The sequence below is a fragment of the Notolepis coatsorum genome (genome assembly GCF_963971535.1).
Source record: "Notolepis coatsorum genome assembly, chromosome: 4".
In the NCBI taxonomy this organism is placed as follows: domain Eukaryota; kingdom Metazoa; phylum Chordata; class Actinopteri; order Aulopiformes; family Paralepididae; genus Notolepis; species Notolepis coatsorum.
In genome coordinates this window covers 142,696,458-142,721,356 of record NC_140168.1, presented here as the reverse complement: position 1 = coordinate 142,721,356, position 24,899 = coordinate 142,696,458, and the positions used below count along the sequence as shown (strand labels likewise).

Here is a 24,899-nt window from a genome sequence, read left to right as displayed (position 1 = left end):
GCGCGGGGCGTGGAGCGGCCGGTTTTGACGTGAGCGAGGAGTGGGTTTTAAAATGAGTCGGCGCGACGTCCGGAGCGAGAGTTCTCCTCCGCTCCAATCCACTCCAGGTCGCTCACAGTGGTTTAACACTGTTGATGTAATATACATGCAGTACAATGCCAAAGCAACAGATGGCGATGTACAAACATGAAGGCCATTTTCAACCAATGAGAAGGGTGAACCTGTGATATCCTGTTCAGGCTTCACTCCTCCTCCTTCACTCACTCCTGTTAGAAAAAGTATCGACGCCATTGTTGTTGACGTTAGCTTACATGCTAACGTTAATGGCAGCGACCATAGCATTGTGGCTCGGCTAGCCTATCATCGCTTAATAGAGCTAGTGAATGGATAAACAACGTTATTTAACATTGCAGAATGGGTACAATTACAATGCGGCTCAATACAAACAATTGTTAAGGGGCCCAGGGGGTGTAGACTGTTGTAGTTTGAGCTAATTTACACCATGCTCCAAAAAAAAAAAAAAAAATGCCGAGCGATCTGGCGCGGGGAGCGCTCGATTCAAGGTGAGCGGGGAGCGAGCGGAGAGCGACTTGGGGGCGGGGTCAACATGAACGATTAGCGGAGCGGACCAAGCTTTAAAGAGCGAAGAGCGGATTTCTCGGCCGCGCCGATCCGCTCACGTGGCCTGACACACACACACCTTAAAATAGCTTTTTTACCTTGAGTGGTCCGGCCAATGTCCCCATAACAACAAGAAATTATGTTTTTGGAGACATTTGGTCGCCATAACAGTCGGGAAACAAGGACACACACACACACACACTAACGATTCCATCTACCAAATAGATTTCTCCAAATTGATTCTGGATTATTCAGACAAAGATAGGATAATACATAAAGCTAGACAGAAATAACTGGATGTATGCAAATATGGGAGTTGATTGAAGCCACAGCACTATTAGCTGAGACATTACTCCTGTTCCCACTCCAATGTTGCAGGTTACCATAGTGACCAACAATGTGCCAACCGTGGGCGGAGAGAGTGGCGAGGCCCGTTGCCAGGGCGACATGGAAAAGGCGGACATGGTTGACGGTAAGCTGCCAACTGTCCACATCCCACAGTTTTTAACTTAAAGGTGCTGTAAGTGGTATGTTTTGTTGAAATAAGTGTTAAATACTGTAGCTCTAAGTTGCCGCGGTCCAGGGATCTTTTCATTCTTGCACGAGGAAGGATAATAATGATGATCTAGCGTTGATTTCAGGAAGATTCGATAATCAGGCGAAAACGACAACGTGCTTAGTGTATTCTACTAAAACGCTATTATCGCATCTTTCTCTGGAATTACTCAGAAGCACCCAAACTATATTCATATTCAAAACGGTATAAAACGACGGCGGCTGGGTGGCGTGGTGGAGATTGCGCTCGTCAGAGTGGTACGCTCAGCCGAGCGTACTACGGGTATTGCACTACCACCCCTGCAGGTCCTATAACCAGGTGCAAATCCAGAGCCTGCAGAATAATGAAAGACCCTCACCACCCCAACAACAGCCTGTTCAAGCTGCTGCGGTCAGGCAAACGCCTGCGAACACCAGCAACTAGGACAGAGAGACTTCGGCTCAGCTTCTTCCCCCAGGCCATCAGAGCCTTGAACACTGAACTCTCCACACACAAGCACGCATGAGCACACACACAACACACACACTGTACACGCTCACACACTAGCAGCCACTTTAACATGAGCACACACACACTCATGCTGCACACGCTCACACTTTGTGTTTTATTTTTTTTATTATTTTTTAAACAAACATATAAACAAACATGACAACACACGATAAGATATACAAGCATTATTAACAGTGCACATCCAATGAAATCACCATATAGTTAAATGTCTTATACAGGATATACCCCCAATACCTGCTATCTAATACCCTACACACATATGCTCTAGCTCGTACCCCCCCCTCCCGGACCCCCCATTGGATAATCCATCCATTATCCCACACTCCTAACCAGACACTACCATTATATGCTAGCTTTTATTATCTCCACCACTTCTAACCACATTTTCATTTTTGATTCATTGAGACCCAAAATTCTTGCTGTAGATATTTCTTGATAAATCACATCGAGATATGTAATAATCCAGACCTTTCGGCAAATTTTTTCCGGTTGGAACCATCGTGATGCTATCAGCTTTTTAGCCACTGTGATACCCGATAAAACCAATCTCTTTAGCTGTGGATGTACTGCATTCTCAAAAACATCATTCAGCAGTAATACAGAGGGGTGTACAGGTATATTCAGAGTTAAGAGATTTGATAATTGCTGGGTCACCTCTTTCCAGAATATTTTAACTGGTGGGCAGTCCCAGTACATGTGCATAAATGTCCCCTCGTCCCCATTTGTACATAAGGAGCACTTATGGTCACTTTACAAAAGGAAAGGTCACGTTAAGAATAGTATAGTATAACTTGAGATTGTATAATATAGCATTGTATAGCAGTGTACATAAAGACCCAGTGCCTCATCCATAGCTAACAGTGTATTGCACTATCACAGGACCTAGCATGTCCTACCATGCTCTGTAAAAACTCATGTACATATACCGATATGCCCTACTTTGATTACTTGTATTATTGCACAATGTCGTTCTATTGGATTCTTATTATATTATTATTATTGTATTATGCACAATCGTTGCGGGCATGACCCCCCGCATTTCACTGTATACTTGTATGCCGTCACAAATAAAACTCTTGACTTGACTTGACTTGACTTGACTTGACTGGTCACCAATAAAACACATCATTATTATCCCTGTTAACCTGTCGGGTCAAGGTGCTGTTCTTATCGGCGACCAGTGGTGGCAGCACCGAGCATTCGTTGATATAGGCAGCCCTGCATTCTGACCTGAAATCAAATCAAATCAAATTTATTTGTAAGGCCCGACAACACAAGTTAATGTCCCCATGGGCCGGACACGTCTTCTTTAAACAAGTCAAGAAGAAACATCACAATAAATCAAGAACAAAACAAAAAACATCATGAAATCCAAAATAAAAAGTAAAATAAATAAATGCAACACTCCCAGACATACCCCACGCGAAGGTAAGGAAAAACTCACAAAAAACCTAGCAATAGGAAAAAAAGCACCACAGGCAATGTGAAGGGGAGAACACGCACAATTGAGCCAAAAGTCACTCAATTAATGACAGATTTCATTGATAAATTGAGGGAAAACTTTGCAAGTCGATTTGATGAATTTGACATGTCCAGAGAATTGATGCATTTTGTGAGCAACCCATTTGCCAATGTAGCTGCTATTTCCACAAAAGGACAAGAGTTCCTTGCATCACTTCACATTGATGAAGGTCTCCTGCAACTTGAAATAATTTACATGCAAGCATCATCTGCTCTGAAGCAGGCACTTGAGAATGAATCCACCACAACATTTTGGATAAAGTGTATTCATGTCAAGACATTCCCCAAAATAAAAACGCTGGCAATATCTGTGCTAACAATGTTTGGCTCAACATACACCTGTGAATCCAGTTTCTCTCACATGAATGCCATTAAAACAAGCAACCGTGCCTCCTTGACAAATGAGCATTTGCATCACTGTTTGCGGGTAGCCCTCACTTCCTATGAACCCTCTTTCTCTGCCATTGCCCAGTCAAAGAAGTGCAATCTCTCATTAGATGTGTGTATGTAGGCTAGGCCTGTCTGCCCCCCACCCCCCCTGATGTTTGAGAGTTAAGAGTGGACAATAAGTGCTAATAAGATGCTGTGATTTGCTGTTGTTGCACAGACATGAAGCACTTTTTCATAAGCTCAGCTGCACTATAAATGTGTTTTTTTGTTCAAGTGTTGATGTTAGAATGTTCAGATGCACATCATGCACTTGTTTGTTTTTTTATTTTATTTTTATATTGAAATGTTGAAGAGGAGATGTTGCAGTTGTTGCACAGTCATAAATGAAGCACTTTTTGCAGGAGATGTTGCAGATGTGGCACATAAATGAAGCACTTTTTTTGAAAAGTATACTACTTTTGCAATGTAGTTAAATAAAAGTTGTGAAAATGTGGTTGCGTGTTGTGTCAAGTGTACATATATTCATAGCACGGGGAGGCGCCGTGGCAGTCCGGCCCCTGGCCCCTTGGGTTTCTGACAATGTGGCCCCCTGAACAATTTAGTTGAATAGCCCTGCCATATGTGGTCCGGGCACTCGCTAATGTTAGAGAGACTCAGTCTTCACACAGTGAACATCGATCGCTGCAAATAACTCGAAAAAACAACATGATTTGGACGTATATATTATTATACAACCTGGAAATGGACCGGATATTTCTACATCCCATAATAGGAAAATGTCTGTTCCACGCTCATCGCCCAACGGCGCGAGGAAGATACGGTAAGATTCAGCGTTATTTTTCAATGTGTACGATACTAACTTCTATGATGAACATTTGACCCACATTAGATGAATGGTATAACGCTGCCCACGGAATTATAAACGCCCCCTCGGCCATCCGGTCAACATCAGATGACGTGTAGTAACTTCCAGAAGTACGTGCCGTTGAAATTTATTATCTGGCACAGATCGCTATCAAACTGTATTTCATCATCAATATAATGCATTTGGAGCTATAGATCACGTTCTGGAGAAAGCTGCAGAAAGAGATGAAAACATACTTATACATTAGACCATATTTTAGTATGAATATGTGAATGAAAAAGTTTAACGTTGCTTCACCCTGAACAATACATATAGGACTTTGAATGGGCCCTAATAATGGCAATCTAGCAATAGGATTTAAAAAGTTATAGCCCTGCAAAGAAGGGGAACTTCTCCATAGACAAATAGAGCTGGCAACCCATGGTATATAATGAATTTAACCTCCGGCACCCAAAGTGTTAAAGTGTAAACAAAAATATGTAAAAAAAAAAAGAGCAATTTAAAAGTGAATTGTATCCTTTTAAATGCCCTTTTAAAATGAAAAATAGTGCTTGGGAAAGTCCATTCATTTTGCAATGTCTGTGGGAACCCTGAAGACAAAAGGTAATTTGACATTAAAGTGGATCTTCAACGTGTGTGTGTGTGTGTGTGTGTGTGTGTGTGTGTGTGTGTGTGTGTGTGTGTGTGTGTGTGTGTGTGTGTGTGTGTGTGTGTGTGGGGTGTGGGGTGTGGGGTGTGGGGTGTGGGGTGTGGGGGTGTGTGTGTGTGTGTGTCGCAGGGATTAAAGAGAGTGTGTGCTGGACGCCCCCTCCGGAGGTCAACCCCAACAGGACCTGTGAGTACCAGGCGCTGTGCTCGCGCTTCAAGGACCTGCTGACGTTACCAGGCGAGTCTCTTTCATCTTCATTATTTTTTAGAAAATGAGATTGTAAGATATTCCTTTTATTGATCCCCTTGGGGAAATTCAGGCAGCATAGGGGTGGGTTATGGGAATAGTTGAAGACATAAATATAGGCAATACAATTATAGTACAGTAGAAAAAGTTTAAAAGTAAATTAAAAAGTATGTATAAAACAAGACGAGCAAACTGAGGAGCAGTAGGAAGACAAAGGTATTTTATACCAAGACATCTCCTAGAATAACTTATTTATTTAAAGGCGCTATAGATAAAAAATGTATGTAGAGTAATATTTTTTTATTTTATTTTTTCATCAATACATCCACAGAGCTTTTAGAAAGGTATTGTTAGATTCTGATCAAATTGGCCAGTATCACGTCTTCATCTGTTTGGCTTGTGTAATAATCTCCCCATCTGCGTTGTGTTTTATCTCTCCGACCTCTCATACACTGGCTGATACAATCCTTATCATTCCCCGTTAGTGCAATCCGCAAACCATAATAATTCTCCACCTTCGTAAGAATTCGACACCTTGACAGCATACCTTTCTTGAAAGAGCGTTGTTTATTGATATAAACAGAAGCCTCAGCCCAGATGTTATCGGATTGTATTTTCATTGCTATCGTCTCTGCTGTTATTCAGTCCAATGGTGGTCAGGCCTGGTCGTTAGCCTGAACCATCCTCGTGTTAGCCGAAGCTAATGATGATGTGTCATTTCCACCCCCCCCCCCCCCCCCCTCTCCGTGATGAGAGGAGAGAGTCTCTTCTGGTTTCTTCCCTCTCAGTCTCAGTCCGATTTGAGTCTGCCCCTACCCGGAACCACTGTTCGATTTATAGATCTTCGTCATAGCAACGACGGCCCACCCCCTTCTGGTTACAGCTTTAACCTTTACACACATCAAAACGTTTCATTACTGTAAAAACCTCCATCGCCCTGCTCCTGTGTCTCCTGCCCTGCCGTTATTTTTGTTGATGTACTGGGGAATTCAAAACATTCTGCCCTGCTCAGTGTGGTACTCACACTAACACCCTGCTCGCTCTGAACCACTTCTTCTATCACCGTCTTCTAAGGCAAACACATTTCGACCTCTCTGACCTGGCACCTTTCCATGCTACCATCTCCCCCCAATCTATACATCACATACATAAATAAAAGTATAGCTTTTCCCCCCTCAAAAGCGTTTGATTAACGAATGTATCATATAAAACAAATGTTGCGGGTCCAAAATGTATGTTTTTGTTTACATGTCGTGTAGGGGTGGAACGGTTCACAAAATCGACGGTTCGGTTCGTATCGCGGTTTTGGGCTAACTGTTTTCGGTTCGGTTCGATATACGTTGCTTTTTTATTTTTTTTATGTAACACTCAAAAATCTAAACATGCTTCTCATTTATAAAAAAAATTAATAAAAAAAAGTTTACAGTGTTTACAGCCTTAAATAATGTTTGGCACACAAAGACCAAACTGACTGAGAAATATAGGCTACATTTGTCAAAGTATTAACTTAGTGCAAACAAACAATATGCTCAGCCAGCACTAGACTTTCCTTTCTTTAACACATCCTGCGCCAAAAACGTCGTACAACGTGTTTCAAGTTCATGCTAATTCTGCCAATCCACGGCATACAACGTTATTGAGATTATATTAAATTTTTTCGCCATGTTATTCATATTTCCCTCACGGAGCCTGGTCTGATGCAGTGTGAGCCGGCACAACTCTGCAACGCTTCAATACTGCCCCCTGGTGGATGATCGGCGAGTTGCCAAACCGGAAATGGACGAGTCGATCTCGGTGCGTCTCCGAAATGCGTCCGGCCACTCGCATATTGTTGCGGGACTGTAGACACGTCCGTGTGTAGCGATCGCTGCCATAACGCAATAATCTATACAATTTGGCCGTGTATTATGATTATACAAACCGGAAATGGATTTAGGCGATCGCCGTCAAATAAGTGGGATCTTTTTCCTCCAGTCTCATCGTCGAACGGTAAGAGGACGCTGACGTTACTTTCAGCCTGTTTGTTTATTATTATCCATGCAAACTGCTCTGATCAATATATCACCCATACTACATAAAGCATTTAACGACGATCACGGAATTATAAACGACCCCCCCTCCCCCCCTCCGTTCATCCGCGCATGATCAGTCATAACGTTTAGGATCATGTACAGTTGAAATTTTTTATATAGCGTGGATCGGCAACAAACGGCATTTGATAATCTATATATGCGTTTATGCCTACAGTATATCTCACGTTCTAGGAATTACTGCAGAAAACGATAAAAACATAGGCATAGGCACGCAGGGACATTTTCATAGGCACAGGGGGCAGCATAAAAATAAAATTAAAATTTTTTTTTTTTTTTTTTCTTCTTTGAACTACTATAGTGAAATATTTTGCACTGTTGTCGCATTTATCTAGTTGAAATCTTCCCACAGGTTCTTTTTACTACCACATATTTAATTGAGATCCTTTATTTGTTTATTATTTCAATTTAGCTGGAAATACATTGCTACATCATTCAGTAACATTTGCAGAGCCTTATAACAAAAACATTATTACGGTCACCATTGTGACCAGTGGGATTAATCAACAAATTTGATTATTTATTTTTCTATTTCATTGAACATTGCACATGTTAAAAGCAATTTTTTTACTCAAAATGTGAGTATTACCAAGTCAACTTGTGTTCTTAAAACAATGACAATAAACATAGTTTTATTAGGTTGAAATAATGTGGTTGTGTACTTATTTTTGTGTTAACTTATTATGGATTGAAAACTGAACCTTAATGCACAGTAACTGAACTCAATATTTTTAAGTTCTGGTAACTTATTATTATAATTTTTTTTACAGTGTAGTCTTGCGATCAATCAAAACTTATTTACACGATATACCTCACATTCACCCTCCATTCACATCCTGGTGTTCTCCTGGTGTTTTCCATTAGGCCTGTAGGTGGAGCTATGACAGCACACGTACAGTACACACGTACAGTGATGTGTCCAAAAATGAATGGGCAAATGTGTGTGAAATGATCACACTGTATGCAGCTGTTTGTCTGCATTGCATCCCCCCCCCCCAACTCAGATTTAGCGTTGATACAACCATCATAATAATATTGTTAATAATAACAATAACAATAATGATGTAATAATGTAAAAATGTTCATTAAAAAGACCTGATTATGAGAAAGAAAAATTACGATGCATGGAATATATTGTTGGGGCACACTAGTTACAACTATATTTCAAACAGGCACTCCATGTCAAAAAGTTTGCTGACCCCTGATCTAGACGGTATTTTCGTATGAATGTATGAATGAAAAAGTAAAACGTTCCTACATCCTGAACGATAGATAATCGATGTTGAATGGGCCATAGTAATGTCAATTTAGCAATACAATTAAAAAAGTTATAGCCCTGCAAAGAAGGTGAACATCTCCATAGACTTACAGTGCTGGCAGAGAATGGTATAAGATGCTCAAATTGTGTGGCAGGGAATGTGTTAATATAAACACAAAAAACAATGTCAACAATGTTTAAATTCCCTGATTGTCAGTTCTTAACACATTGGCGGCCACAGGGATTAGACAGGCCCCACTCTAGACGACCAGCATATGTAAACAGACTTGGGGCTGTTTGTAGAGCTAAATCTATACTTTATAGTATTGCTATCTGTCCGTTCTCATTGTCAATCGAGACCATAAACCGTCCCTTCAAAATGGATTAAAGAAATAATTTTGTCATCAATACGTTCTCATTTTATAGCGCCGTGAATATAAGCGTTATACGGCATTTGGTCTAGTATATTTCCTGGAAGGCGAGATAAAGGGCTAATAACTACTAACTGAGGGAAACCTCAGTGCTTTCACGAGTATAAATAAAGGTTTGAAATGAAATGAAATGAAATTTCCGTTATACAAAAGCTACAGTTAAAACTCAAACTGCATATGATCGGTATGATCCTCAAGCATGTATGCCTGAAAGGGGGGGGGCGGGGGACGTCGTTTCTGATTATTGATTACCAATGACCGTGTTCGTCTAAGTAACCACATACGCTGGTCGGCTGGTTGAGTATCATAGCAAGCTCTGATCAGCATGTAATTTACGTGAAAAAGATCTTACCATGAACCGGTTGGATCCCCCCGAGCATTTCCCCGTTATCGATCGCCATCTGGTAGATCGATATGTCCATTGGCTGATGATAACTCCCCTTATTGCATAGTGAAATCCGCGATCCAAAACGTATTCCGTGTAACAGACAATAGCTATCGCTTCAGGTGAGTAGAAAACTACATTAGAGATAAAAAATAAATAAAGACAACTTCGGCCACAGGGAACACTGCATTATCGCGATAGCGCCCCTAAGAGGATCTGGCCGGTAATGCACTTTCTCGAATTCAAAGAGTAGGGTACATCTGCAGTGCAGCTCGGCGACCTTGAATAGGTTATTAAAATGGAATAAAAGCCAAAACAACTTGCCACGGATATATCCATCCTTCTGTCCATTAAGCATGGATTCGAAAGCCGGATATAGCCGTGCTTGGGCGCCATTGTGTTAATGGAAAGATTAGTTTTCCGCTTGAAATTAAAGTGCAGTATTTGAAGTACAATGAAAGGAATATGGCTGGATTTCTTATCAAAGGGAAAAGTGTCACTGTTATTTAAAATAAATAAATAAACAAATTAGAAGGCCATCAATATAAATTGCAGCATACATCAAACTAACACACACACACACACACTGTACTGTTTCATAACAACACTGCTCTGTTCATTCTATTTTTAAAATACGTACATTATCCGTCTACATTTATTTAGAATAACATTATTTAAATATTGGGTGCAACTGTGGTGGATTACGTAATTCGGTGAGTTGGAACTATCTATGGGTTGGCGGGTCCGCAGGGAATTTTTTGCGTGTGGGACCTTCAGCTCCGGTAACGTTAGGAGATCATAACATGCAGTGGAAAAGCGGCAATAGTCCCGGTTGGAGTTAGTAAAACACAGTTGTATGTTAGCCTTCTTGGATGTTGAATAAACGCCTATCATTGTCTTTAAACACCCCGCCTCTCAGACTCTCATTTTCTCCTCTGCTAGCTAGTAGCTACGATAACATTTCATTGACTGTATTAGCTGGCCGGCTACCATAGTTAAAACGTGCGTTGTGTTGTACAAACTGCTAATGTTATGGCAAGATGTGTGTAGGCCTATGTAATGTTAATGGCTATGTTTTTAAAGTCGTAATGAAGATTGATTTATATTGCGCTTGCCATTTACACAAACTGACTAGCACCTGGCTGCAGTGCTGCTGCTGCAGCCAGCGCGCACCTCTCCCGGCTGCCTCTATATTAAAGGCGGCCCAAGAGCCCTTCCGCATTCCCGCGATTGGCCCCGGTAACGCACGCAATGCGCATTTTCTTTTCCAAACAGATGCTTCAGCCAGGTGCTCGCCGCGCATGCGCATGAGGTCGTTTGGGACGTTTGGTGCGGTGCTTGGTTCGCGTTGGTTCACCTCGCAGGCCATCAACCCGCGCTTGGTGCGTGGTTCGCGTTGAGGTTCACCTCGCAGAACATCAACACGGTTAATCCCAGACATTGAACACGGTTAATCCCAGAACACCCCATATCATGTCACATCTTATAACCAAAATAACCTCTAAAACACTGCTGTCAATCTGTTCTGTTATTCTATGCATAGCTTAGGGTATGTTTTTTAAATAAATGCGCAGTGCTTCGTCACCACCTGTAAATCTGTTCTGTTATTCTATGCATAGCAAAACCTATTAATATTATATATGTGTTGGGCTGTGTTAACTAACGTTACAATGTACAGTCGCGCGAAATAACGTTATGAATGCCCGAAAGCACATAACGTTACAGCGTACAATTGACAGCTGTTAAGTACAGTTGACAGCTGTGCTGTGTTAACGGCTGTGTTAACTAACGTTACAATGTATGGCGGCTACGTGGCGTAGTGGGCAAGGCGCTCGCCACGAATGCGGAGACGCTGGGCTCGCCTGTTCGAGCCCAGCGCTCCACATTGCTTTCAGTTTAGCTGGTCGTTCATACTAGAGATGTTCCGATACCATTTTTCCCTTTCCGATCCGATTCCGATACCTAAGCTTTGGGTATCGGCTGATACCGATATTTATCCGATACCAGTGCATAATTTTTTTTTTTTAATTATATAAATTATACTTTTTTTTTTTTTTTTTTTTTTTTAGATACTGTTATACTGTTTTTAGTAATAACTAGAACGTATAGTATTTATTCAACAACAGGTGATTGTATAGATTTGTATTAGTATCATTAATCAATGAGTATGTGCTGCAGCACTGCAGATATACCCTACTCCAATGATCCACACGGACATTAAACGGTGTTGCACTCGCTACTCAGTGGCTCTGCAGATATACCCTATTCAGTCTGTAAGCTAGTGGCAGATAGAACGTTCATGTTGTGATTTTTGATGCAAAATAAATATTCAACATTCTCTTTTGAAACTCCGCCTCAGACTCTTATCCTTTGGCACTTGCTGTACTTTGCTTGCAGGTCTGCAGCCATTATTGCTGGATTATGTGAATAGCACCAACTTTAGACACGGTAACGTTATCAAGCTAAGCTAACTGACCTAGCTCGTCTTCCCGCATTGCCATTAAGATAACGTTAGTAATAGTCAGCTAACGCTAGTCCGTAGCTACTTAACTTAAATACAATTCACCGTGGGTGCATTATTGTTGATAGACGGTCACGGACAGTGTTAGGTCCTGGAGAAAGGACAGGCGATCATCTGATTTGATGTAACGTTAAAAGCGGATGTTGTTCCAACTAGCTATCTTTCCAGCTAATGCTATCATAACACCAGCCAAACACATCCCGATTCCCGTCCGAGCTCCCCGTCACACCGCACTGTCGGGGACAATGGAATTTAAGAAAGTGTATCTGCTGTTAAAATGACACAGCATCACACTTTAAAACATGTTCATTTTATAATCCTCACTCTCCGCAGGACTCGGCAGGAGATAAATTACATCATGGGATCGGAGGCTAGAATTTACGTGTACTCGCCGATACCGATACCAGCATTTTAGGCAGTATCGGCGGCATTTCCGATACCCGTATCGGTATCGGAACAACTCTAGTTCATACTAATACACATTGGCCGTATTAGGGGGTGGGAAACTGACGGGTGGGGATCGGGCGTTGTGGACAGCGACTCCTACAGGTCGGTTGGTGCGCCTGCGCAGTAGAATCAGGAAGTGTCGGGGGCAGCGTGAGCCTCCCACGCGTTACTCCTCGCCACTGAGAGATCGAGCTGCGCAGGTGAAAAGATGCGACTGCTGTTACCTCAAGTACCGGAGGGGACTTGTGCTATGTATGACTTAGTCCACATTGCAGCCGGCTTGTGGGAGGCAAGAAACAGCGTCCGTGACAGGGGAGGGTTGAATTGGATGATACGAAATTGGGATGGGAGAAAATATAGAAAATGGGAGAAAAAGTGGATAAAAAAAAAAAACTAACGTTACAATGTACAGTCGCGCGAAATAACGTTATGAATGCCCGAAAGCACATTACGTTACAGCCTACAGTTGACAGCTGTTAAGTACAGTTGACAGCTGTGCTGTGTTAACGGCTGTGTTAACTAACGTTACAATGTACAGTCGCGCGAAATAACGTTATGAATGCCCGAAAGCACATTACGTTACAGCGTACAGTTCAGGTTTCAGGTTTTTATTTAGACTCCACAACATATACAGATCATTAATCCAGCATACATTGCTGTCAAGGATAGTAATGTAAAAGCCTCTTGACTTATTTCCATCGTTGTCCTTGGGTGTCAAGGATGCTAGAAACACACAACTCATTACAGAATTAATCACAATTATTATCTTTGCATAATAATAATGGCACAACCCTAAATTAATACAAACAAAGCACATTTGTTGTTACAATGTTCATTTATGTCGAAAGTCAGTGAGCTTCAGGAAGCACCCTCGGGGGAGGGAATTTGGGGGATGGGAGGGAGGGCGGAGAGTGGGGGGTGGGAGTTAAGGATAGGGTAGTGGCTTAGGGTTTGGGCGTGTGAGGCAGTCGAGGGATCCACCCCTCCTTCCGTGCACGTCGCCAGTCGTTGACAGCTGTTAAGTACAGTTGACAGCTGGGCTGTGTTAACGTAAACGCCCGAAAGCACATAACAAATCCGGTCCTCGTTTGGATAAATATGTATTCGTTTGGATAAATATGTATTCCATTTCCGCGTGTGAAATAACATAACAAATCGGGTCCTCGTTTGGATAAATATGTATTCGTAAACGCCCGAAATGACATAACAAATCGGGTCCTCGTTTGGATAAATATGTATTCCATTTCCGCCTGTGGGGGAAAAAGAAAATGCGCATTGGGTGCGTTACCGGGGCCTATCAGGCGTATACGGAAGGGCTCTTGGGCCGCCTTTAATATAGAGGCCTCCCGGCTCCGTGCCAAATGACGTTTTTTTTATTTTATTTGCACATCCCCTGAACCATACGATACACAGACCCCCCGAACCGTGGAGGTCGTATCGAACGGTGTACGGTTCGAATGCGTATCGTTCCACCCCTAATGTCGTGTGTATGTATCCCCTCCCTACTTCCACGCACCTGATTGGATAAATGACACGTTGGTGCTCTAGTGCGACATCTAGTGGCCGAATGTTATCTATAGCACCTTTTTAAAGGAAATTTAATAAATAAAGTTGTATTAGTTTAAAATGTTGTATTTGTATCCTCTTGCATATTATTTTTTGTTTTCCGGTCTCAATTCTATCCCTCGTTTTATCTCTCCTACTGTTTTGTGGCTATAATCTCATTATATATATATATCTATATTATCTCCGGCAGCAGTAGAACCTCCACATCTCTGTCGTTCACCTGCTTATTGTTGAGACTGTTTCTATGGTTCCTCTCCTCCTCCTCAGACGGTTATTTCAGCGAAGACGCCAAGTACAACCTGTGCTACTGTGAGTCGTGTCACAAGCTGCGCGGCGACGAGGCGTACTACAAGAGAGGAGAGCCACCCCGCGACTACGCCCTGCCCTTCGGCTGGTGCCGCTTCGCCCTCAGGTCAGAGGTCACACCCCTCGCAGCCAATCACACTTTAGAACAGTCGTGTGTCGGTCGTGAGCTAATCGGTCTGTAGCAGGCCACGTGAGCGGATCGGCGCGGCCGAGAAATCCGCTCTTCGCTCTTTAAAGCTTGGTCCGCTCCGCTAATCGTTCATGTTGACCCCGCCCCCAAGTCGCTCTCCGCTCGCTCCCCGCTCACTTTGAATCGAGCGCTCCCCGCGCCAGATCGCTCGGCATTTTTTTTTTTTTTTTTTTTGAGCATGGTGTAAATTAGCTCAAACTACAACAGTCTACACCCCCTGGGCCCCTTAACAATTGTTTGTATTGAGCCGCATTGTAATTGTACCCATTCTGCAATGTTAAATAACGTTGTTTATCCATTCACTAGCTCTATTAAGCGATGATAGGCTAGCCGAGCCACAATGCTATGGTCGCTGCCATTAACGTTAGCATGTAAGCTAACGTCAACAACAATGGCGTCGATACTTTTTCTAACAGGAGTGAGTGAAGGAGGAGGAGTGAAGCCTGAACAGGATATCACAGGTTCACCCTTCTCATTGGTTGAAAATGGCCTTCATGTTTGTACATCGCCATCTGTTGCTTTGGCATTGTACTGCATGTATATATTACATCAACAGTGTTAAACCACTGTGAGCGACCTGGAGTGGATTGGAGCGGAGGAGAACTCTCGCTCCGGACGTCGCGCCGACTCATTTTAAAACCCACTCCTCGCTCACGTCAAAACCGGCCGCTCCGCGCCCCGCACCGCTCACGCTCCGATCCGCTCACATGCACTGGTCTGTAGATGAGTGTGGTGTGAGGTATTCGGTGAGAGCCAATACGTATATGGACAGTATCATCACCTCCTCTCTTAAAAAAAAGTTGAGATCCATGGCAGCTCTACAAGTTTTAAAATGCCTTTATTTTATGGCTCACATTATTTAGAGAATTTTTAAATAAACCGACATGTTTCGGCCTACACAGGGCCTTCATCAGGGTGTTGAACCCTGGTGACACCCTGATGAAGGCCCTCTGTAGGCCGAAACATGTCGGTTTATTTTAAAATTCTCTAAATAATGTGAGCCATAAAATAAAGGCATTTTAAAACTTGTAGAGCTGCCTTGGATCTCAACTTTTTTTTAACGAATCCTACCCCGGATTTAATCCAAAGAGCACCTACCGAAACAAAACCAAGAATGCTGAAGCCCTCTCCATATCCTCTTTTTGATCAAATACATACTTGTTTCACCCTAAAAGTGCTTTGCAGCTGCAACCTTAAAGGAACCTTTTTCCTTGAACCCAGGTCCTGTTTAAACAGTGTCTGGCACAATGTCGATGTAGAGTCAGGCCATCATTTCACTGATCGCTTTAGTCTTGAGAAACGTTAGTGTTTTAGCCTTCAGACACTGTAACTGAGGGGTACAATTCCCTGACTGTATTGTTAGATATGATATTTAATACCACTACCTCATGTACTTTAACTTCTGGCCATCCAGTACAAGATATAAGTATGATGAACACTTTCCCACCTGATGAAACGAATCCACACAAATGTACCAAATCGAAGGTTTAATACAGCAAAAGGTGTATACAACGATCACTTAATTACATTTATGATTTGAAATATGAAATATGCACTTTTATGGCAAATGAGTATTCGTAGGTAAATCAACATTGAATGTCCAATCTCTGGTTACGCAGGGAGTAAGTATACAACCTGGAATATTTAGGAAACGATAGCGATGGTACTTAGATGATTATAGCTGGATACACTAAGGGGGGGGGGGGTGTCCCGCTGGTTGTAAGACAGTAGGAGGGGGGGGTTAGAGAAGCCGCTGGCGGTATCCCATCTGGCCGACGGTGTCTTGGGAGAATCCAAAGTCTTGGACACGGTGCCCACAGAACCTCGGACCGCAGACGAATACAGCTGGACCCTCTGTGGACGGTAGCTGCCGGTCCACAGCGGAGAGACGTGAGGCGACCTCACTGGTGTAGAGCGCCGTCTCACCTGGAGTCCTCTCCGGGGGGTAGTTCCAACACTCCGCAGTGTTGGCCTTTATCCATGGAATAATCAAAGCACCCAAAGCATAATCCAAGCCGTGGAAGGCTCGCCGTCGTCCGGGTAGAGTAATCCAATATACAGGTCCAGTCGCTCTTGGCCCGGAGCTCCTCGGATGCAAGCACCACTAGGGGTCTGCTCAGCCTGGTTAAGCGTCCAGATAACGTCAGGAACGATGGGGGTACTGATAACTTTAGAACTCTAACCGAACGATGCACCATACATAAATAGACTATTATTAGCTTAATAGAATACGTCCAACTCGACGGTATAGTGCCAAACTATGACTATTCAACTATTAATCTACACGATATCTCAATGCCTATTCTGGGCCAAGTAGGCCTTACTACACCACACGTGCGTCGTGGGGAGGCTTTTGCGTCTGTCACTCTGTTGGAGGGTAAAGAACTGGACTAAAAGAAAGTTCTACTTTACTTGCGCCATATATATATGCGCTATGAACAAATAGTACCATTCGTATTTCGCCCGACATATTCCTGCGCGGAACCGGGGCTTGCCACGACATGTTAAGGCGCTCCCATAGTCCAGCAGACTGTACACAGAGCAGACTCCGCGGAGGTCCGCGCGGACTCTTTGAGCCTTCATAGTCGAGCGGACCTCCGTGGACCAATTTCCTAGATGTCACGCGCCAGTTTACACAATTGTCCCCACGCTGTTCAACTTCTGTCATGTCGTCGTCATCCGATGTCAAAATAAAGAGTATGTTATCTCCGTTTCCAATATTTCGATAATAAAACGGGCAGTTTTACGCACTTGAATAACAGGTATATAGGCAGCTAGATGCAATGTACCGTATAGGCTTGAGGTGGACAGCGCGTGGTGCTGAAAAGACACGCATTGCATGAAATAAAAGCACCCGTTTTATTTCAAAATATTGGAAACGGAGATAACAATATTTATAAATATTTATTTATTTATTTCGAAATAAAACTGGCAATTTTACACAATTCATTTAGAAAAGCCATTCAAACATCTCTCTTGGCACGGAGCGAGTGTTCAGAGTAAAATGCAGATCGCTGAGCAGCGTTTTGTGTGACACCAAGTCAGCGGCGCGGATGTCCGCGCGTCAGAAAATAGTAGCTTCGCACCTGTGGGTCTGCTGTCCGCTGAGATCAAAGCTCAAGAGTCCGCGCGGACCTCCGCGGAGTCTGCTCTGTGTACAGTCTGCTGGACTATGGGAGCGCCTTTAGGCGGCACGATTGAACTTGGACCTAGGGGTATGGCAACCTGGCGCCAGGTTCTCGTCCAATGGTAGAATGAAACTATTATGGGCTGTTTAGTAGACTAAAGGGATATTCAGTGCATATTGTACAAGGAATATACAGGGAATATCAAAAGATATACAAATACAATTAAATATATATATATAAATAAATATACATATTCGGTTTAATCTGATCCTTCACAACAGCCGCCCCCTAATTAGTCCCACCTAATTAGCTAAGCAGAGACAGATTAACCGCACTGTCTACCACTCAAGGTCCGCTGTAAGGGTCAGTCAACTCACAAAGTCATGGGGTCATGGTCATCATCGATAGTATCTGGGAGTCGGGGCAGTTCTATGAGCCTCGCCACGGGACGTGTGTAGGTGCGCCCTTGGACGAGTACTTCAGCTGCTCGGACCTTGCCATCGGCACCGGTGATCACTTTGCTTACGCGGCCAGCCGGCCACATAGCTCTGGGTAGTGACTGGTCAATAATCATGACGACTGTTCCTTCTGTCAAATTGTCTCTCTCTTTTACCCACTTCTGGCGGGTCTGTAGAGACGGTAGGTAGTGAAGTAGGAAGCTGCTCCAAAACTTGTCAGCTAGTACTTGGCTGTACCTCCACATTCTTCGGCCGTTCGCTTCTTCAGGCCTGTACATTGTCTGGGGTAGCGCGGGGTCCAGCCGCCCCATTAGGAGTGTGTTGGGGGTGACTGGGTCGACATCTGCTACATCACTGGAGACGTAACCGAGGGGCTTTGAGTTCAATACTCCCTCGATCTCCGTAAGGACTGTCATTAGGACTTCCTCCGCCACAGTCTGGGCTCCGAGTACGGCGTACAGGGCTGTCTTTATAGAACGTACTTCTCGTTCCCAGGTTCCACCGAAGTGGGGTGCGTTCGGGGGATTAAACTGGAAGTCAATCTGGGCTGGAGCGAGGTGGGTCTTAAGTTCTGGGCCCATAGCTTGGAAGCTCTCTCTCAGCTCTCTTTCTCCGCCTTTGAAGTTGGTCCCGTGATCAGACAACAATGTAGACGGTTTTCCTTTCCGTGATGTGAATCTCCGGAAGGCCATAAGGAATGAGTCTGTGCTCATGGTCGGAAGGAGCTCAATATGTATCGCTCTGGTGGTCATGCATTTGAATACAATACCCCACCGCTTCTCGGTGCCTCTTCCTCTCTTTATATACAACGGGCCAAAGCAGTCCATACCTGTGGAGTGGAATGGCTTGTCGCCGATTCGGAGGCGACAGGGGGGTAAGTCAGCCATCCGTGGTATGCTGGGCTGCGCGCGCCACTTACGGCAGTCTAGACAGGTTCGCTGGAAGCGCCGTACTGCTTCTCTCCCTTGCAATATCCAATAACGACGTCTGATCTCCGCGAAGACTCTCTGCTCCTGCGTGGTGTACATCCTCGTCGTATTTCTTTATGATCAGCTCTGTGACCTTGTGTCGGCTGTTCAAGACGATCGGGTACTTAATGTCATCTGGTAGATCGGGGGCTCCGCAGGCGACCACCCACTCTGATGAGATTATGGGCGTCACTCTCTGGTGCCAGGTGAATCAGTCTGCTGTCTGATGGGACGGGGTTTCCTCCCTGTAGACAGTCTAGCTCATCGGGGAACGAGTCTCTCTGGGCTCGTTGTAGTAGAAGAAGTTCTGCTTCTTCGTAGTCAGCTGCTGACATGTCAGTGGTGGACTGAATCTCTGGGTGGTGCCGCAGGAATGTTCTTTGTTGCGCACTCTCTAGGGTAATGCAGTCATCTATGTTGGGGTCTGTGGAGGCGACAGTGCTCAGTCCACAGAACATAGGTTTCTTGTTCTCAGCCTCCTCGTTACTTGCTTCCCTCGGGGTGGGCGTAGGCCAATCTCCTTCCGGGAGCTTGAGGAATTCTGGTCCGTCACTGTAGATGTTGCGACGGGTTAGGTCATCCAGAGACATTCCCCGGGTGATGACGTCAGCTGGGTTGTGTTTGGTGTCCACATACCGCCAGCTTGCTTCTTCTGTTAACTCTTGAATCTCGGTGACTCTGACTCCCACGAAGACTTTGTATCTGCATGAATCAGACTTGATCCATGTGAGTACTGTCGTGGAATCTGACCACAAGATTGTTCTATGCACCGGAATGGTGAGTTCACGTTGGATTAACGTGGCTAGATGCGCTCCTGCTAGGGCTGCGCAGAGCTCTAGACGCGGGATAGATTGTTGCTTTCGTGGGGCTATTCTTGAGCGAGCCAGGATGAAAGCAGTGTGTATCTCTCCTCCCTTCTCTTGGGCACGCAAGTAGGCCACCGATCCATAGGCTACTTCGGAGGCGTCACTGAAGACGTGTAGATCCATCTTGCCTGTCTCTGGCCTCACTGTGGGTGGGAAGTAGCTGCGGCGTATATTGACGCCTGGGAGTGAGCGGAGCTCCGTCTCCCACTCTCTCCATGTGGAGGCAAGGGGTGCGGGTATTGGGTCGTCCCAGCCCTGGTCCTTGTCCCATAGTGCTCGTACAATCATCTTTGCCCTGGTGGTGTAAGGTAGAATACATCCCAACGGGTCATATTGTCTGGCGAGTGTTCTGTACACACTCCGTCTGGTGGTCGGTATCGCCGCCGACCTTCCCTGCTCTGGAGCCAAGGGTTTGTGTCTATAGTGGAGCGAGTCTGTTTTGAAGCGCCAGACTAGTCCTAGTGTCATTTCTTGGACTTCTCCTGGGATTGTCGCCATCCAGGTCTCACTGCTGGCAGCCTTGTCCGCGGAGGAGAGGCTGCGCAATACGTGCGGGTCACTGCTGGCCCACTGCCTGAGATCAAAGCCGCCTTTGATCAGGGAGGCGCGTAACTTGATTAGGAGAGCCTCGGCTTCTTCTTGAGTCGAAACGCTTTGTAAACAGTTGTCCACGTAGAAACTGTTCTTCACACTGTGTTGGACCTCTTCATCTGCTGCTGGGTCCTCTGTGACGTGTTTCTGTAGTGCAAATGTAGCACAGCACGGGCTGCATGTGGTTCCGAAGGGGAGTACTTCCCACTGGTAGATGGATGGGTTCTCATCTCCGATCTTCTCTCTCCATAGGAACCGTAGCAGGGGCTTGTCCTCCTCTACTAGTCTCACCTGCAAGAACATCCCTTTGATATCCCCGCTGATAGCCACCTTGTCCTGGCGGAAGCGAAGTAACGCCTAGTAGGGAGGGGCCGAGTGTGGGGCCGGGCAAGAGCTCTTTATTCAGATTTTGGGATCCGATCTGGTAGCTGCAGTTAAACACAATGCAATCCTTGCCGTTGTGATGGACCTTGTGATGCGGCACGTACCATGATTCGGTCGTCTGATCGGCCTCTTTAATGTCAATCTTTGTTACGTGTCCCGCTGTGATTAGCTTCTCAATCTCAGCTCGGTACACACTCTCTTGAGCGGGGTCTTTGGCTAGGCGCCGCTCCGTGTTCAATAGATAGCGCTCCGTGGCGTCTTTCTTTGCGTGAAAGGTGGGCATTCCCTCTCGCCTTAGGAGTGGAGTTGCGTATCTCATCACTCCGCCGACTGTGACTCTCTTTGTCCCCTGCTCGAGTAGGTTGATGGCGTAAATGTCTTCTTTAGAGCGAATGTCTTTCTTTTCGTTCTTAAAGGGCATTGTCTCTAGGGTCCACAGCCTCTCGACATGCTGCAGGAGAGTGGTGTCTTCTTCTGTCGTTCTGGAGTGGAAGCAGCTAGTGGCTGCTGTTCGGTTGAGAGATTTAGCGAGGGGGCCTTGTAGGGTCCACCCTAGGCGGGTCTCGACTGCTGCAGGACAGCCTCGGGGGCCTGTATGGACCCGGTCAATCGGGACTATGAGTTCTGCATGGTCGGAGCCTATCAGCAGGGTCGGGGTAGCGCCGTCTATGAGCGGGATAGGTAATTGGCGCAGGTGCACATATTTATCCATCAACTTGGTGACAGGGTAGGTGTACTGCGATAGTCCTATTTCTTGGCTGGTGAAAGCATTTGTGATCTTGTACCGTCGCTCTGGCTGCCCGTTGGCTGCGATGGTGAAGGAGACATTCTCGCCCTTTATCGTCTTTAAATCTCTTCTTATTGTCCGAATCGTCATTTCGTTCTTGCTCCCCCGCAGTCCCAGCTGGGTCGCAGCGGAGGCGAGCAGAAGGGTCTTCTCTGACCCGTCATCAAGGACGGCGTAGGTGTCCATGACTTTATCTTGGTAGCTCAATGTCACACGGACTACCTTTAAGAGCACTTGGGCTCCGCTGCTGCTGGCGGGGTCAATGTACATGACACTTGCCTTGGTGCCGCTCCGTGGTGCAGGTATAGGCCGTCTTCCGTTACTTTCGTGTAGTATATCTAGATGGGCTCCATCGCACCGGCTGCACCTTTTCTTTAGGCGGCATTCGGCTGCCATGTGGGGCCGCGCACATCGATAACAGCGCCGGTTGGACTTTATCCATTGACTCACTTCTTCTGCATTCATCTTTGTGAATAGGTCACATTGTGACAGCCAGTGTTCTTTCTCACAGTAGGGACACGCTATCTTCCACTTCTTTTTTCTCGAGGGGGTGCTGTGACTCTTACTGCTCGGTACTGACTCTGATTGGTGCATGACAGTCACCGATCTTCTTCCATCATTTATTCTCCTGGGTCCCTCTCTGGAGCTTGGCGTGCTCCGCCCGAAGGTATCCAGTCGTAAGCTGCTGACTTCTCTCGCCAGGAAGTCGGCTAGATCAAGGAGGGATGGCTCGGGGCCGTTGGGATCCCGGTAATCCCTCTGCCGCCTAAAGCGCTCCTGTCTTGCGGGTGGCAGCTTCTCCAAAATCCTCTCGACGTTAGAGTTGGCGTATAGCTCATGCATGCCCTTCTCCCGTTGCGCTCCCAGCATCCCTACCAGGGACTGCACTTTGATTGACAGGTCGTCTAGTGAGCGATTGTCTGTGGCTGGGGGTAGGCGATCAATATGCCTTATCTCTTGGATTACGTAATCCCATATACGTCCATATCTCTGATCCAGCGCTGCAAGGGCCGCTGTGTATGGAGTCGAAGAGGTAGCATAGGCTAGCGCTATATTGTGCGCTCGCGGTACTTTCAGGTGCTTCAGTAATATTGCATACTTGTGGCGTTCATCAGCGACATCCACCATCATTGTCTCTAAGCACATCCGGAGCTCCGTGTACTGTGCTCGACTCTCATAGGCGAAGTCTGGGAATGACGGCGTGGCATTGTATGACGCCGTGGATGGCTGATACATCGGCGAGCGTTGGGGGAGAGACCTCCTGGGCGAGTCCCCTCTTGCGCCTCGCTGTGGGCTGGTACTGACAGGGTACCATGGCCCGCTGGTCCAGGTGCTGTTCCTCGGGGCTGGTCGTGCGTCGTGCTCACCCGTGAATAGAGTCGGGGGTCTGTAGCGCAGCGCCGCGGGCGTATAGCCTGGACTGTATGGGACCTCCTGGTCCGGTAGAGTACTGTGCTGTCGTCGGGCTTGGTTCTCCTCCTCTCCCTCTTCTTCCTCTATCAGATCTTCCAGATCCTGTAATCGTTTATTTAGCTTCTCCGCAGTGTATGCCGCTCCTTCCTTGTAGCTGGGTCTCGCTTGGACCGGTCTGTGAAGGGGGTCTGCGGGGGGTATAGGCTCGGTCTGTTGGTCAAGTTCAGGGTCGCTTGCTCGTTGTGGTGACGCTGCTCTTGACTGTTGTCTCGACGAGTTCCTTGAACCCCTGGCGGAGGGAGAGGGTGTTGTCCTTTTGATCAGCTGCTCCATTAGCTGCGCTTGTAGCTTGTCGCGCTCGGCTTGTATTCTGTCGCGCTCGGCTTCGCGCTGGATGAGAGCGAGTTCGCGCTCTGCGTCTCTTTGGGCACCGGCAGCGGCACGCTGGGTGTCTGCTCGGTCTCTTGCCATATTCTCTTCCATCTGAAGGCGTCTCATCTCCAGGCGTATGCGCTCTTCTTCGCTCCGTTGTTGCGTTTGGAGTTGTTCGCGCTCGCTAAGCGTCTGTGCTTGGAGACGATCGCGTTCGGTAGAGGCTGTCAGGCTGACGAGGAACGCCTGTTGTAGTATCCTCTCCGCTTCGTTGGGGGAAGGCGGTTGTGGAGGTGAGCCGCTCCTGCGTGAGCCGCTCCTGGGGGTACTCGTTGGGGAGTCCTGGAGCTCTAGTTCCTCGGCGCTCTCCTCCTCTTCTTCCGTGCAGAGTTCTCTCTCTGTAGGGTTGTCTTCCTCCCGGGGCTGGTCGGGGACTACTTCTTGGGTAGTGGCGGGGGGTAAAGGCATGTCAATTCCCTCCTGGTCCCCACCGTGAGCTTGGTCAGTTACATTAGGACTTACTAGGGCCTCTGTGGTCGGGGAAACCTGGTCGTTAAGGTCAGACATAATTTTACTTTCTACTTTTACCGCGTTTACCGTTTGTCGAAGGCTAGGTAGTTGACTGACAGTGTAAGCCTCTAAGTACTGAGGTGTCTGTCGTCTGCGCCGCGGGCGTTCTAGGTTAGGAGGATCGTTTTGTGGAGTGTTCATCATAGGCCATTTCGATATTAATAACACTATATTAATATTACACTAGTTACCCTCCGGCTCGAAGGACCAATTGTAACTGAGGGGTACAATTCCCTGACTGTATTGTTAGATATGATATTTAATACCACTACCTCATGTACTTTAACTTCTGGCCATCCAGTACAAGATATAAGTATGATGAACACTTTCCCACCTGATGAAACGAATCCACACAAATGTACCAAATCGAAGGTTTAATACAGCAAAAGGTGTATACAACGATCACTTAATTACATTTATGATTTGAAATATGAAATATGCACTTTTATGGCAAATGAGTATTCGTAAGTAAATCAACATTGAATGTCCAATCTCTGGTTACGCAGGGAGTAAGTATACAACCTGGAATATTTAGGAAACGATAGCGATGGTACTTAGATGATTATAGCTGGATACACTAAGGGGGGGGGGGTGTCCCGCTGGTTGTAAGACAGTAGGAGGGGGGGGTTAGAGAAGCCGCTGGCGGTATCCCATCTGGCCGACGGTGTCTTGGGAGAATCCAAAGTCTTGGACACGGTGCCCACAGAACCTCGGACCGCAGACGAATACAGCTGGACCCTCTGTGGACGGTAGCTGCCGGTCCACAACGGAGAGACGTGAGGCGACCTCACTGGTGTAGAGCGCCGTCTC

General features: G+C 45.8%; 1 protein-coding gene across 1 annotated transcript in view; it reads left to right on the top strand.

The window, feature by feature from the left end:
- The window catches only part of neurl4 (neuralized E3 ubiquitin protein ligase 4), a gene marked incomplete at its 5' end in the record, with an annotated part of 128,137 nt that overhangs the window by 96,076 nt on the left and 7,162 nt on the right, over positions 1 to 24,899 (top strand). Inside the window, 3 exon segments of the mRNA XM_084311773.1 lie at positions 1,000 to 1,093; positions 5,242 to 5,349; positions 14,324 to 14,468. Of these exon segments, the coding sequence (XP_084167899.1) occupies positions 1,000 to 1,093; positions 5,242 to 5,349; positions 14,324 to 14,468 (347 nt within the window).